Source organism: Dreissena polymorpha, chromosome 3 (genome assembly GCF_020536995.1).
Source record: "Dreissena polymorpha isolate Duluth1 chromosome 3, UMN_Dpol_1.0, whole genome shotgun sequence".
Classification (NCBI taxonomy): Eukaryota; Metazoa; Mollusca; class Bivalvia; order Myida; family Dreissenidae; genus Dreissena; species Dreissena polymorpha.
Genome location: NC_068357.1, coordinates 17,176,937 through 17,190,429, shown reverse-complemented (window position 1 = coordinate 17,190,429; position 13,493 = coordinate 17,176,937). Strand labels below are relative to the sequence as shown.

The 13,493-nt window shown below is 36.5% G+C and overlaps 1 protein-coding gene across 12 annotated transcripts in view; it reads left to right on the top strand.

Moving 5' to 3' along the window:
* LOC127873113 (WD repeat-containing protein 64-like) overlaps positions 1 to 13,493 on the top strand; it is a 61,124-nt gene that overhangs the window by 35,700 nt on the left and 11,931 nt on the right. For 6 of the 12 annotated variants that reach the window (XR_008045979.1, XR_008045978.1, XM_052416753.1 and 3 more), the window contains 7 exons: positions 226 to 400; positions 1,480 to 1,597; positions 3,470 to 3,561; positions 5,217 to 5,322; positions 6,885 to 6,965; positions 9,504 to 9,590; positions 13,039 to 13,218. Coding sequence is in view for 10 of the 12 variants with exons in the window: in XM_052416753.1 (XP_052272713.1) it covers positions 226 to 400; positions 1,480 to 1,597; positions 3,470 to 3,561; positions 5,217 to 5,322; positions 6,885 to 6,965; positions 9,504 to 9,590; positions 13,039 to 13,218 (839 nt within the window). In the remaining 2 variants the exon portion in view is untranslated. Of the gene's footprint in view, positions 1 to 225; positions 401 to 1,479; positions 1,598 to 3,469; positions 3,562 to 5,216; positions 5,323 to 6,884; positions 6,966 to 9,503; positions 9,591 to 10,433; positions 10,459 to 13,038; positions 13,219 to 13,493 lie in introns of those variants that run through there. The other 6 variants (XM_052416756.1, XM_052416758.1, XM_052416759.1 and 3 more) reach the window with 4 other exon arrangements.

Below are 13,493 nucleotides of genomic sequence, written 5' to 3'. Positions count from 1 at the left end.
ATTGTTATCTTAATGCTTAATGCATGTGCGTAAAGTGCCATACAAGCCCTCACAGGTTAATAATGGTCGACACTTTTTGCTTTTATGTTTAATTTCAAGGAAGTCTCTCCTAGCAAAAATCTAGTTTGGGAGAAAAGTGTAATCCGTGATTAGCCTTTGCATACTGGAGCTCAGCTCATATATATTACTGGTGTTTATTATGTAAGTGTTTGTATAAATCTACAGAGGGTTATCTGACGTTGTGGGACATCGGAAAGTTTCTAAGGACCCCGGAATCGGAAGAGCAAGAGCTCATCAAACAGGTGGTCTGCTGGCGAGCACACCTCACCAAGATTGTCTCCCTTACCTACGTGGATTCTGTTAAAGCCATTTTGTCCGCCTCCACGGATGGCTCTGCCAGGTGAGTTTATGTGAGCAGCTTAATGCATGTGTGTAAAATGTCCCAGATTAGCATGTGCAGTTCGCACAAGAAGATCAGGGACAATACTTTCAGTTTAGAACAGACACAAAATTTCTTAAAGGGACTTTTTCACAAATTTTGGAAATTTTGAAGTTTGTCATTAAATGTTTTAAATTAATAAATGTTAACATTTGCATTAAATTTCTCCAGTAAAAAAAAACAAGAATAAAATTAAAGAAATAAACAAAGTCAACATCAACTGGGCTCGAACCACTTAAGCTTGGAGTAAAATTCTAACAATTAAACCACTTGGCCAGCTGTGCCCATATAGCGTATGGTGTATTTTATACTTAATATAAGCTTCTTTTTTATTTGTAACGCTTGATAATTTTCAGGGTTTTAATCGTCAAATGATGCATATAATGGATTTTTCGAGCATAGTAAATGTTTAGGATTACTGTTTTCTCTAAAATATCTACAACTGGAACACAAATTTGCAATTCTGAAACAATTTTATTTTTCAATTTTGTCAATTTACCTTAATGTGAAAAGGTCCTTTTAAAAGCAAAAAGCATTGTCCCTGATTAGCCTGTGGGGACTGCACAGGCTAGTTTACGGAACAACACTTTGAGCACATACATAAAGCCGTGTTTTCTGAGAGCTGAGCTAAAATGTACTGCACACTCACAAGCTTCAATTTCTGCAGGTAAAATATAACATTTTTCCCTCTTCCTCTCAGAAGCAAAGTAAAAATGGCTATGTGAAAACAACATAAAACCAGAACAGCCTGAAAGTAACTCGCAGTCTGTTCAGGTTTTATGCTGTTCGCTGCTCATCAGTTTATTTAGGGTTGAAAATGAAGCCTGTACAACTTGAATCTAGTAAGAAAGGTCTTAAATTAAATTTAACTTTCTAAGGGACAACAAATGCGTAAAAAAACGTATCTAAATGGTAATGGGTTAAACTATCTTAGGAATGTTTGTAGCCACACAGCCTGAGAATGCCTTGCACAAACAAACACATGGTAATCAAGTAAAGTAAGATCCGTGCATCCTCCATGACAAGTTTCCTTATTTCAGAGTCTGGTGGGGTCGTAAAGGCAGGTTTGTGGGTTTCTTCGGCCAGCATCGTGTTTTCAACTTCCCTGTCTCCGAGGAAAAGGCAGGTGTGCCAACGTTGCCCTACGACATTTCTGAGGTGAATGATGGTTCAGCTTGGAGTGGGAATTTTAATTGCATTGTTTATATTTTCCATTCAAAGATCATATTTATTTTGTATCATTATTACAATACCTGAGATCAGCTTATTGAAATTGAAGTGTATATACAATATGAGTTTTGCTCTGGGAAAATTGGACCAAATACATTTGCATAGTGTCATCCCAGGTTAGCCTGTGCAGTTTTAACCTAAAAATGCCATAAAAGCGGTAGTGTTTTCCCTGGTTAACCTGTTTTGACTTCACAGGCCTATCTGTAACGTCACTTCACACACATGTATTAAGACCCATTTTCCCAGAGTGTTGCACAACTACATGTGATATCATCTCATAAATATTGATCAAAAATTATTTTTCTTACATGAAAAAAATGATTACAAGCCTTAAATAGAGATATGCTAACATTTGTTCCACAAGCAGACAGGTTCTTTTCATTCTATGGTGGCAAAATATGTCAATTATGCCAAGAATACAAAAAATAATCAAAATTTTCCACCCCTAAAAGTAGATATTATTTAACACTTTCCTCTAGTGTATGGGGAAATTTTCTGTGACTTAAGTGAAAAATAGTGTCATAACTATTGATAATTGTATGAAAGAGCTTGTAGCAAATTTTTTACTCTATACTTGTCGGAAATCATGGAGTACTGCAGAGTTATGTATTAAAACAAGTTTCAATTTTTAAAAAAACTCTGAACAACAATGGAAATAAAAAAATAAATAAAAAATCTGTTGGTTTCAATATGCTATTACATTTCTATTTACCTGTGATCATAGAACAGTAATATATCTCTGAGCCCATAGTCACAAACGAAGTCTTCGAATTTGGTCCAGTCTAAACATAAAGACTATTCTTAAAATTGTAATGCTCTAAATCTACGTGAATGTTGTGTCTAGCTTTGCAGTTAACACATATTATACATTGTTCTTTGTTTAGAACAATTTGTATGCCCCTTTGGAAGAAAAGGGGGTATATAGTTTTTGCACTGTCCGTCAGTCTGTCTGTCAGTCTGTCTGTCAGTCTGTCACACTTTTCGTGTCCGCTCTCTAATTCAAATAGTTTTCATCCGATCTTTACCAAACTTGTTCAGAAGTTGTATCTAGACAATATCTAGGTCAAGTTTGAATATGGGTCATGCCAGGTAAAAAACTAGGTCACGGGGTCACTTAGTGCATTTCAAGGATTTAGCATGGTGTCCGCTCTCTAATTGAAGTAGTTTTCATCTGATCTTTACCAAACTTGGTCAGAAGTTGTATCAAGACAATATCTTGGTCAAGTTCGAATATGGGTCATACCGGGTTAAAAACTAGGTCAGGGTGTCACTTAGTGCATTTCAAGGATTTAGCATGGTGTCTGCTCTCTAGTTTATGTGGTTTTCTATTTATTTTGATATTCTAAGACATTTTATGCCCCCAAAGGAGGGCATATAGCGATCGGACTGTCCGTCTGTCTGTCCGTCACACTTTGCGTTTAGATTTTGAAAAATGCTCATAACTTCAGATAGCAATTTCATATTTGGCATGCATGTGTATATGGACAAGGCCTTTTCATACGCACACAAATTTTGACCCCTGTGACCTTGACCTTTAACTTAGGGTCTGCGTTTAGGTTTCGAAATCTGCGTTTAGGTTTTAAAAAAGCTCATAACTTTTACCTAGCGTTTATAGGGGGCATAAGTCATCCTATGGTGACAGCTCTTGTTTAATGATGTAAAAACCATTTTCAGCATGTAAATAACCAATGTCTGAAGCTTGAATTCTTGGATTTTCAAGTTCGAAAAGGGGCCAGGTCTCTTTTAAATTAAAATCGCAAACAAATATCCTCTGTGTTATGATGACTGTTCACATTGTAGGGTCCCCTTGCTCCGGTGAAAACCAAGAGTGCTATTCAGAAGATTCGACCAGTGCAGAAGTACGAATACCCGCTGATCTTTGTGGAGGAAAAGTATGAGTTTATTGTTATGATGATGATGATAATGATGATTATAAATAATAATTATAAAAATAATGATGATAATGATGATGATAATGAATGATGATGATGATGATGAAATTTGGAGGGGATATAGTTATTGCTCCTGTCCGTCCGTACGGCCAATACTTTATCCGGAGCATAACTCTAAATCTATTCGATGGATTTACTTTAAACTTAGAATATAAACAGATGGCAACAAGGAGAAGTGCAGTGACCAAGAACCATAACTCTATCTACCTTAGTTTTTGAATTATCTGCCCTTTTATATAACTTTAAAATAATATTTTTTCCGGAGCATAACTATAAATATACTAAAGGGATTTACTTGAAACTTGAAATATAAACAGATTGCAACTAGAAGAAGTGCAGTGACCAAGAACCACAACTCTATCTACCTTAGTTTTTGAATTGTCTCCCCTTTAATATAATTTCAAAAAAAAAATCGGAGGGGATATAGTAATTGGTCCTGTCTGTCCGTCTGTCCGTCCGTCTGTCCGTCCGGCCGAAACTTTTTCCGGAGCATAACTCTAAATCTATTCAATGGATTGACTTAAAACTTAGAATATAAACAGATGGCAACTAGGAGAAGTGCAGTGACTTAGAACCATAACTCTATCTACCTTAGTTTTTTAATTATCTCCCGTTTATATAACTTTTAAGTAAATTTTTGTCCGGAGCATAACTCTAAATATACTAAAGGGATTTACTTGAAACTTAGAATAAACAGATGGCGACTAGGAGAAGTGCAGTGACCAAGAACCATAACTCTATCTACCTTAGTTTTTAAATTATTTCCCCTTTTTATATAATTTTAAAGTAAATTTTTGTCCGAGCATAACTCTTAATCTACTGAAGGGATTTACTTGAAACTTGAAATATAAACAGATGGCAAGTAGGAGAAGTGCAGTGACTAAGAACCATAACTCTATCTACATGTACCTTAGTATTTGATTTATCTCCCTTGATTTAATTTCAAAGTAAATTTTTGTCCGGAGCATAATGAAATATCTCTCCTTTATTTGTTTTTACAAATATTATTCTACTCTCTAAAACAAATGTTGTCATACAAGCAAACACATTTCGGCGGGGATTTGGCACTTCTGTGACAAGCTCTTGTCAAATTTTGTATGCCCCCTGTAGTTTGGCATATTGCAGTTGAACTGTTCGTCCGTCCGTCTATCAGTTTGTCGGAAAACTAACATTGCCCATAACTTTTGTAATATTGAAGATAGCAACTTGATATTTGGCATGCATGTGTGTCTCATGGAGCTGCACATTTTTGAGTAGTGAAAGGTCAAGGTCAACCTTCAAGGTCAAAGGTAAAAAAAAAAAATCCAAGGGAAGTACATGTAGCAAGCTTTAAAGTGAGATAATTTCTATTTATCATTTGGCAGGTACAAATCATTTTTACAAGGGATGTAATATTTTTTAAAGGGATATAATAAAAAACAAAAATAAATACATCAAAGCGGCGCAGTAGGGGGCATTGTGTTTCTGACAAACACATCTCTTGTTTGTATAAGCATTAATTTTGTCCTCGATATCTTCAGCTGTCGATGGCAAAGTTGAAATATGACACAATTTTTCTCCATCGTTTTCGTGTTTCTTTCAAACTTTTGTTGCAGATGGCAGCCATTTAAGCGCTCAGCTTATCTACGGTCAGACCAGGACAGAAAGAAGCCCCTGGACCCAAAGGACAAGAAGTTCTTTGAGGCCCTCATTAAACCAAAGGTGCCTCACTTTATACCTTGTTGAATTGAGGCTCATTCTGCAAAAAAGCGGGCTTAATTTATGTGGGTAAAGTCTGCACAGGCTAATCAGGAAAACAACTTAAAGCTGTTATGGAATTTTTTGTTACAAGAAAGTCTCTTCTTAGCAAAAATTCCGTTAGGCAGAAATGTTCGTCCCAAATTAGCCTGTGCAGTCAGCTAATCAGGGATGACACTTTACACAAATGCATTAAGCCCAGTTTTATCAGAATGAGGCTCAATTAGTTTTACATTTTTTATTGTTTTTGTCCCCTACCGGTTTCACCGAAGGGGACTTATGGTTTTTGCTCTGTGCGTCTGTTAGTCTGTCTGTCTGTCTGTCTGTCTGTCACACTTTTCTGGTTCCTGCGATAACTTTAAAAGTTCTACATATTTTTTTCATGAAACTTGAAACATGGATAGATGGCAATATGGACATTATGCACGTCATTTCATTTTGTCCCTACGTCAAAAATTCTGGGTGATATGGCAACAAATAGACTAGAAATACTGCTGAAAATGGTAGTTTTCTGGATCCTGCGATAACTTTAAAAGTTCTTCATATATTTTCATGAAACTTGAAACATGGATAGATGGCAATATGGACATTATGCACGTGATTTCATTTTGTTCCTACCTCAAAAATTGTGGAAACAAATATTTTTTTTATTTTTATTTCTGACAATGGTGGTATTTCTGACAATGGTGGAGCCGGTTTGGAACATATATTGCTTGGCAATAGTCTTGTTAAGATCTGTGTTGTGTCAAGTGTTGGTGTTATGTTTAAATCTCAATTTCTGTGTATACCGGTAAGGGAGATCTAATCGGTTTATTTCGGTGGATTCACAATTCTTCTTCATTATTCAAATGTAAAAAAGTCAAACATACACACATTGTTTGTTGATTATACTACTTTAAAAACTGCTTAAGTTATGCGGCGATCAGGTGATTTGTCACAGGTATGACAAGCTCTAGTTATTGCATTTTTTAGAAGGGCTCTGAGAATATGTGGCTTGACGCATGTGCGTAAAATGTCATCCCTGATTAACTCATGCAGTCTGCCATGGCTAATAAGGGATGAAACTTTCCTTTTAGACTGGATTTTTGTTTAGTTGTTCCTGATTAGCCTGTGTGAATTGCACAGGCTATTCTTGGATGGCTCTTTACAAAAATATATATTGAACCCTGTTTCCGAGAGCACATCTCAGATAAAGTGAAATAACTTGATCTTGTCATAGATGTGACAAACAATGCACAAGCTTTACTTTTTTATTTCACAATATATTAACCCTTTTCCCCTCTGGAGCAAAGTAAAAATGGCTATGTGAAAACAGCATAAAACCAGAACAGACTTTGAGAAACTCGCAGTCTGTTAATGTTTTATGCTGTTTGCTGCTCATCAGTATCTAAAGGTTGGAAATGAAGCCTTTAAAACTTGAATCTAGTAAGAAAGGTCATTTATTAAATTTAACTTTCTAAGGGACTACACATGTGTCAAAATATGAATCTAAGTGGTAAAGTGTTAATGTTGAAACTCTGTGGTAGGCTTACAATGACCACCTTGAGGGTGTGGCTCCAGGAAGGAAGAGGGATGGGGCAGTGTTCAGGGCCCTACCTGTCTACAGGGTAAGTACCCATACCTTTTACATTGCTGTAGCATTGTGGATATGGTTTCTGCTTAGCAACCAGGAGGTAACTGGTTTGATCCCCACTGTGGTAGAATTCTTTTGATCTCAATTATAGACACTAAGTACTGGTTCTATACAGGAAACGGACTCAACAGCATTCCAATAAGCCTTAAGCTTTCCATGTAACCGAGGTAAAATAAATTGTTAAAAAAGGAAACAGGACAATGCTTTTATTCATATTAAATACACCAATGACTTCATAATTATTATCCCCCGCCAGAGGCGGAGGGATATTGTTTCGGCGTTGTCCGTCTGTCCATCCGGCTGTCCGTCCGTCCGGCACTTTTGTGTCCGGAGCCATATCTTGGAAGTGCTTTGGCGGATTTCATTGAAACTTCGTATGAGTATATATATGTATAAGAGGATGATGCACGTCAAATGGCATTTTATCCCATCATCAGACGTGCATTGTCGAAATAAACCACTGTGGAATAAATTTACCTTTATTTCAGCAGTGCTGAAATATAGCTGTCACGCGCGGCGAAGAATGTTCATATTACTCGGAATCAACTATAAAGTAATCATTTTTAGTAAAATCGAATCAGATTTAACAAAACAAACAATTTGATACCAAGATGTAATATAGTTTTTACACATAATGCAACTCAAAAAGCAAATAAACATTATTTACAAATATTAAGTGCGCGTACTCGTGACGTCATTATTAATACGTCATACGACACAATGCATGTTGTTTCACGCTAAACATGCAGTTGTTTAGTGTCTTTTTTCATTATTTCTTAAAAATCGGGGACGTAGAGGTATGATAAACGAAAAACAGGTTGGTTACTGATCTTTTTGTAATGTATTAGGCTCGACACGATTAAAATAATGAAACAATGATTGCTTAAAATATCTTTGGGATTTTCCGTCTAGTTCGATTTTCCTATTCTATGTTTAAAGAAATAATTTACGACTAAGAAAATTGATGGGATAAATCGAATACTAGGTCGGTGCCGAATAAAGCAAAGTTTATCTTGCTCGGCACGAAAATCTGAACCACTCGCCAAGGCTCGTGGTTCAGATTTTCTAAGCCTCGCAAAATAAACTTTGCTTTATTCGGCACCGACCTAGTATTCTCTATGTACACTATCTGTTAAAAATAGAGTTATGGCCCTTTGTTTCTTGAAAAAATGCTTTTTACTATAGGCACTTTTGTGTCCGGAGCCATATCTTGGAAGTGCTTTGGCGGATTTCATTGAAACTTGGTATGAGTATATATATGCATAAGAGAATGATGCACGCCAAATGGCATTGTACACCATCTGTTAAAAAGAGAGTTATGGCCCTTTGTATCTTGAAAAATGCTTTTTACTATAGGCACTTTTGTGTCCGGAGCCATATCTTGGAAGTGCTTTGGTGGATTTCATTGAAACTTGGTATGAGTATATATATGCATAAGAGGATGATGCACGCCAAATGGCATTGTACACCATCTGTTAAAAACAGAGTTATGGCCCTTTGTATCTTGAAAAAATGCTTTTTACTATAGGCACTTTTGTGTCCGGAGCCATATCTTGGAAGTGCTTTGGCAGATTTCATTGAAACTTGGTACGAGTATATATCCCCCGCCAGAGGCTGTCCGTCCGGCTGTCCGTCTGTCCGTCACTTTTGTGTCCGGAGCCATATCTTGGAAGTGCTTTTGCGGATTTCATTGAAACTTGGTATGAGTATATATATTGATAATAGGATGATGCACGCCAAATGGCATTGTACACCATCTGATAATAACAGAGTTATGGCCCTTTGTATCTTCAAAAAAATGCTTTTTTAGTGTCAAATATAACACTTTGTGTCCAGAAGTATATAGGCGGGGGATATCAATTCAACGAATTTGCTTGTTATTCATATTTACATTGAGTGGTACAGTTATGAAATTATTTTACCTCATATTTACGCTAAGTGGTACAGTTATGACATTATTCTACCTCATATTTACACTAAGTGGAAAGTTATGACATTATTAGACCTCATATTTACGCTAAGTGGTACAGTTATTACATTATTCTACCTCATATTTTACACTGAGTGGTACAGCTATTACATTATTCTACCTCATATTTACACAGAGTAGTACAGTTATTACATTATTCTACCCCATTGTTATGCCAAGTGGTACAGTTATGACATTAATTATTCTACCTCATATTTAAACTCACCGGAGGTCATTTATATTTTAACAGATGACATGTCATTATGCTAATTCATATTTGAATCTCTCTCTCTGGAAAAAATAGGACTTAATGCATGAGTGTATACTGTCATCACATTTTAACCTGTGCATTCTGCACAGGCTAATCAGAAAGTCTCTTCTTAATGAAAATCCAGTCTAGGCAAAAAGGGTTGTCCTTGATTGGCCTGTTCAGGCTTCACAGGCTAATTTGGGACAACACTTTACGCAAAAGCATTTAGCCAATTTCCCCAAAACGAGGCCCATACTTACACTAAATACTGTTAAAAAATTACTTGTTTAAAGGTTCGAACTCCTGAGAGGCCCAAAACTCCAGTGATGACCTTGAACATCCGCTCCAACAATGACGCTCATGATGCACCACAACAAAAAGTATGTGTACACAATTGCTTTTTCTGATTCTCGATGATTATGTTGATTTTTTTATGTAAAGCGTTTCTTGATTTTATTTGAGTCTTACTCTTGGAAAACGGTGTTTAATTCACGTGAATAAAGTGGCGTCCCAGATAAGCCTGTCGCACACTGTCTACTTGTATGCTAAGGTTGTTTTAGTGTGACTGAAGTCTCTGCTGAGCGAAAATCGAGTTTGGTCGGGAAGTTGTCCCTGAATTAAGTCGCATTCTGAGAAAACTGGGCATAATGCTAGTGCGGAAATTGTCATCCCAGATTATCCTGTGCAGTCCGCACAGGCTAATCAGGGACAACACTTTCCGCTTTTATGACATTTTTTGTTTAAATGAAGTCTCTTCTTAGCAAAAATCTGATTTAGGCAAAAAGTGTCGTCCCTGATTAGCCTGTGCGGACTGCACAGGCTAATCTGGGATGACACTTTACACACATGCATTATTCCCAGTTTTCTCAGAACACGACACAATTTGGGACACTACGCACGCGCATTAAGCCTTGTTTTCCTAAGGCAAGACTGGTTTATGTGTAGTTTATCAGTTCACAGCTTTGTTTATTTTTATATTAGAATTATACATGCTAAGTTTTGATAGACTATGATGTTCTTGTAGAAAAACAATCAGATAGCTTTATTATTTATTCATTTTCAAATCTTTTACTATGTTTTTTTTTCTTAAATCTTTACTAAAGCTCTGCTTTTATTTTGCAATGTCATGCTTTTTTAACATTTGAAATTAATTTTTGTTTAGCTATTTTGCATTTGCTCATACCATGCGTCTCTTAAATAATGCCTCTGACTCTGACTTTTAGATCAAATTTGTGTAGAGAAACAAAGGTTTGATTTATTTGTTATTCTTGTCAGAGTTGTGGTTGTTGTTGTTGTTGATGTGATAACCTGCATGTGAAAATTACCTGTACCCATATTCACCAACATCCACTCAAACTTGTCTGCTATGATTCAGAGATGCACTTTTTATGCCCCCCCCCCTTTTAAGAAGAGGGGGTATATTATTTGGCACATGTCGGTCGGTCGGTGCGTTGGTCGGTCGGTCGGTCCGTCCACCAGATGGTTTCCAGATGATAACTCAAGAATCCTTAAGCCTAGGATCATGAAACTTCATAGGTACATTGATCCTGACTGGCAGATGACCCCTATTGATTTTCAGGTCACTAGGTCAAATGTCAAGGTCACAGTGACTTGAAATAGTAAAATGTTTTCCGGATGATAACTCAAGAATGCTTGGGCCTATGATCATGAAACTTCAGAGGTACATTGATTATGACTGGCAGATAACCCCTATTGATTTTCAGGTCACTAGATCAAAGGTCAAGGTCACAGTGACTCGAAATAGTAAAATGGTTTCCGGATAATAACTCAAGAATGCTTACGCCTAGGATCATGAAACTTCATAGGTACATTGATCATGACTGGAAGATGACCCCTATTGATTTTCAGGTCACTTGGTCAAAGGTCAAAGTCACAGTGACTAAAAACAGTAAAATGGTTTCCAGATGATAACTCAAGAATGCTTACGCCTAGGATCATGAAACTTCATAGGTACATCGATCATGACTGGCAGATGACCCCTTTTGATTTTCAGGTCACTAGGTCAAAGGTCAAGGTCACAGTGACTGGAAACAGTAAAATGGTTTCCTGATGATAACTCAAGAATAATTAGGCCTAGGATCATGAAACTTCATAGGTACATTGATCATGACTGGCAGATGACCCCTATTGATTTTCAGGTCACTAGGTCAAAGGTCAAGGTCACAGTGACAAAAAACGTATTCACACAATGGCTGCCACTACAACTGACAGCCCATATGGGGGGCATGCATGTTTTACAAACAGCCCTTGTTTCTTTGGATATAAGCCAGATGCATATGCACCTTAACTTGTAAGGAAGAAATGGTGAACACAAGGGGTTATTCTAAGGTTAGGAATTATGTGAATAAGACTTACCGAAACCTTAACCCTTTCCCCATAAGAAGCCAAGTGAAAATGGCTTTTGGAACCAGCATAAAAAGACGAACAGCCTGCGAATAACTCACAGTCTGTTTAGGTTTTATGCTGTTTGATGCTCATCAGTATCTAAGGGTTGGAAATGAAGCCTTTAAAACTTGAATCTAGTAAGAATGGTCTTTATTAAATTTAACTTTCTAATGGACTACACATGCATCAAAATACGTATCTTATACAGAATACAGGCCAAGATACATATCTAATACAGAATACAGGCCAAGATACGTATCTAATACAGAATACAGGCCAAGATACGTATCTAATACAGAATACAAGCCAAGATACGTATCTAATACAGAATACAGGCCAAGATACGTATCTTATACAGAATTCAAGCAAAGATACGTATCTTATACACAATTCAGGCCAAGATACGTATCTAATACAGAATACAGGCCAAGAGCTCAAGTATCTAATACAGAATACAGGCCAAGAGCTCAAGTTTCTAATACAGAATACAGGCCAAGAGCTCAAGTATCTAATACAGAATACAGGCCAAGAGCTCAAGTATCTTATACAGAATACAGGCCAAGATCTCAAGTTGTTCTGGATTACACCAGCAAAGAAATCTCGGTAGTGTTGGCCAAAAATATATGTCAATAAAGTTAACTGGTATGTGATATACATAAATTGTGAAAAATATAGATTCAGTTTCGGCCTAAATCTCCACACCCCCAACCCCTAAATAAAAGCTTCATTTTAGGCTTAAATTGCACTCACAAAACTTGAGCTTCATCTCACATTAACAGATGCGTTGTGTAAATGCTTACAGAAATATTAAGGTTTATAACTCAAAATATATTTTGTTTTTGGTGGTGACATTTTTTTTCTTTTATGGCAAAATATTTTTTCTTTATTTAGTATCAACAACTTAATTTGTTTTGGTCCATTTGCGTAATTTATTAGTTGGTCCTGGAAGGCCATTAAAAATGGAAAACAATGAATGTTTTTAAAGTGAAGGTTTTTTATCACTCGCTATAATCTCATGCTTTTGTGCTTGTTGAAAACTTGCCATTTTTCATTCACTTTGATATCAGTGTGCATAACTTCTTCACATTTGGGAAAGTATCATGAACATACTTTTCTCAAATTTGAGTGTGATTTTTATAACGTTTTAAAATGATTTTCACATCGTGCTCAACTTTTTTTAACATATGTCTTTCTTATTTTTGAGGTTGACTATACTCTGAGTTTGAGAAAGAATGTGTGAATCTTTAGCTGAGTTTTGAGACTAGTCATTAGCTGACCGACTTTCTCAGAGCTCAGTCGAGAAAAAAATCAACGCTCGTCATATGAGTGGAGCTCAAAAATTTGAGAATGTTTTTGATACTAGGCCCTTCACTCAGATTTTGTTTAACCCATGAGTGCAGTTCATATTTTGTTTAACCCTAGAGTTCTGTTGTGCAACAACCTAACGCAGCTTATGAGCGCCGCGCTGACCCTTCAGCTAACCAAACCCCTCGTTACTCAACCCCTATTGCCTCAGGTCAAACACGCATGCAAAAACTCTATCTCCATATGCAGGACAAACAACGAGGAAACAAAAGTATAAAGGAGGGCAGCTCCAATTCGGTATGTACCCAGTGCTGCTCTGCATAGTTGCGAACCGCTGCAGACTTTAGCTACCCAAAGTAGAAGTAGATAAATTAAGTAGTTACTTTTAGAAAAACTGTTATGTTTTTAATATAAATGAAGGCTCAAACGTTTTGATAACATCTTTTGGTCATTTTGGCAGCTCTTATTTTAAAAATCTTTGGAAAATAAATTGGGTTGAGCTTTAAATAAGTTATGTTTTGAAAGAAATTATTCTACCTTCAAAAAGCATTTTTAGCTCGACTTTTCAAAGA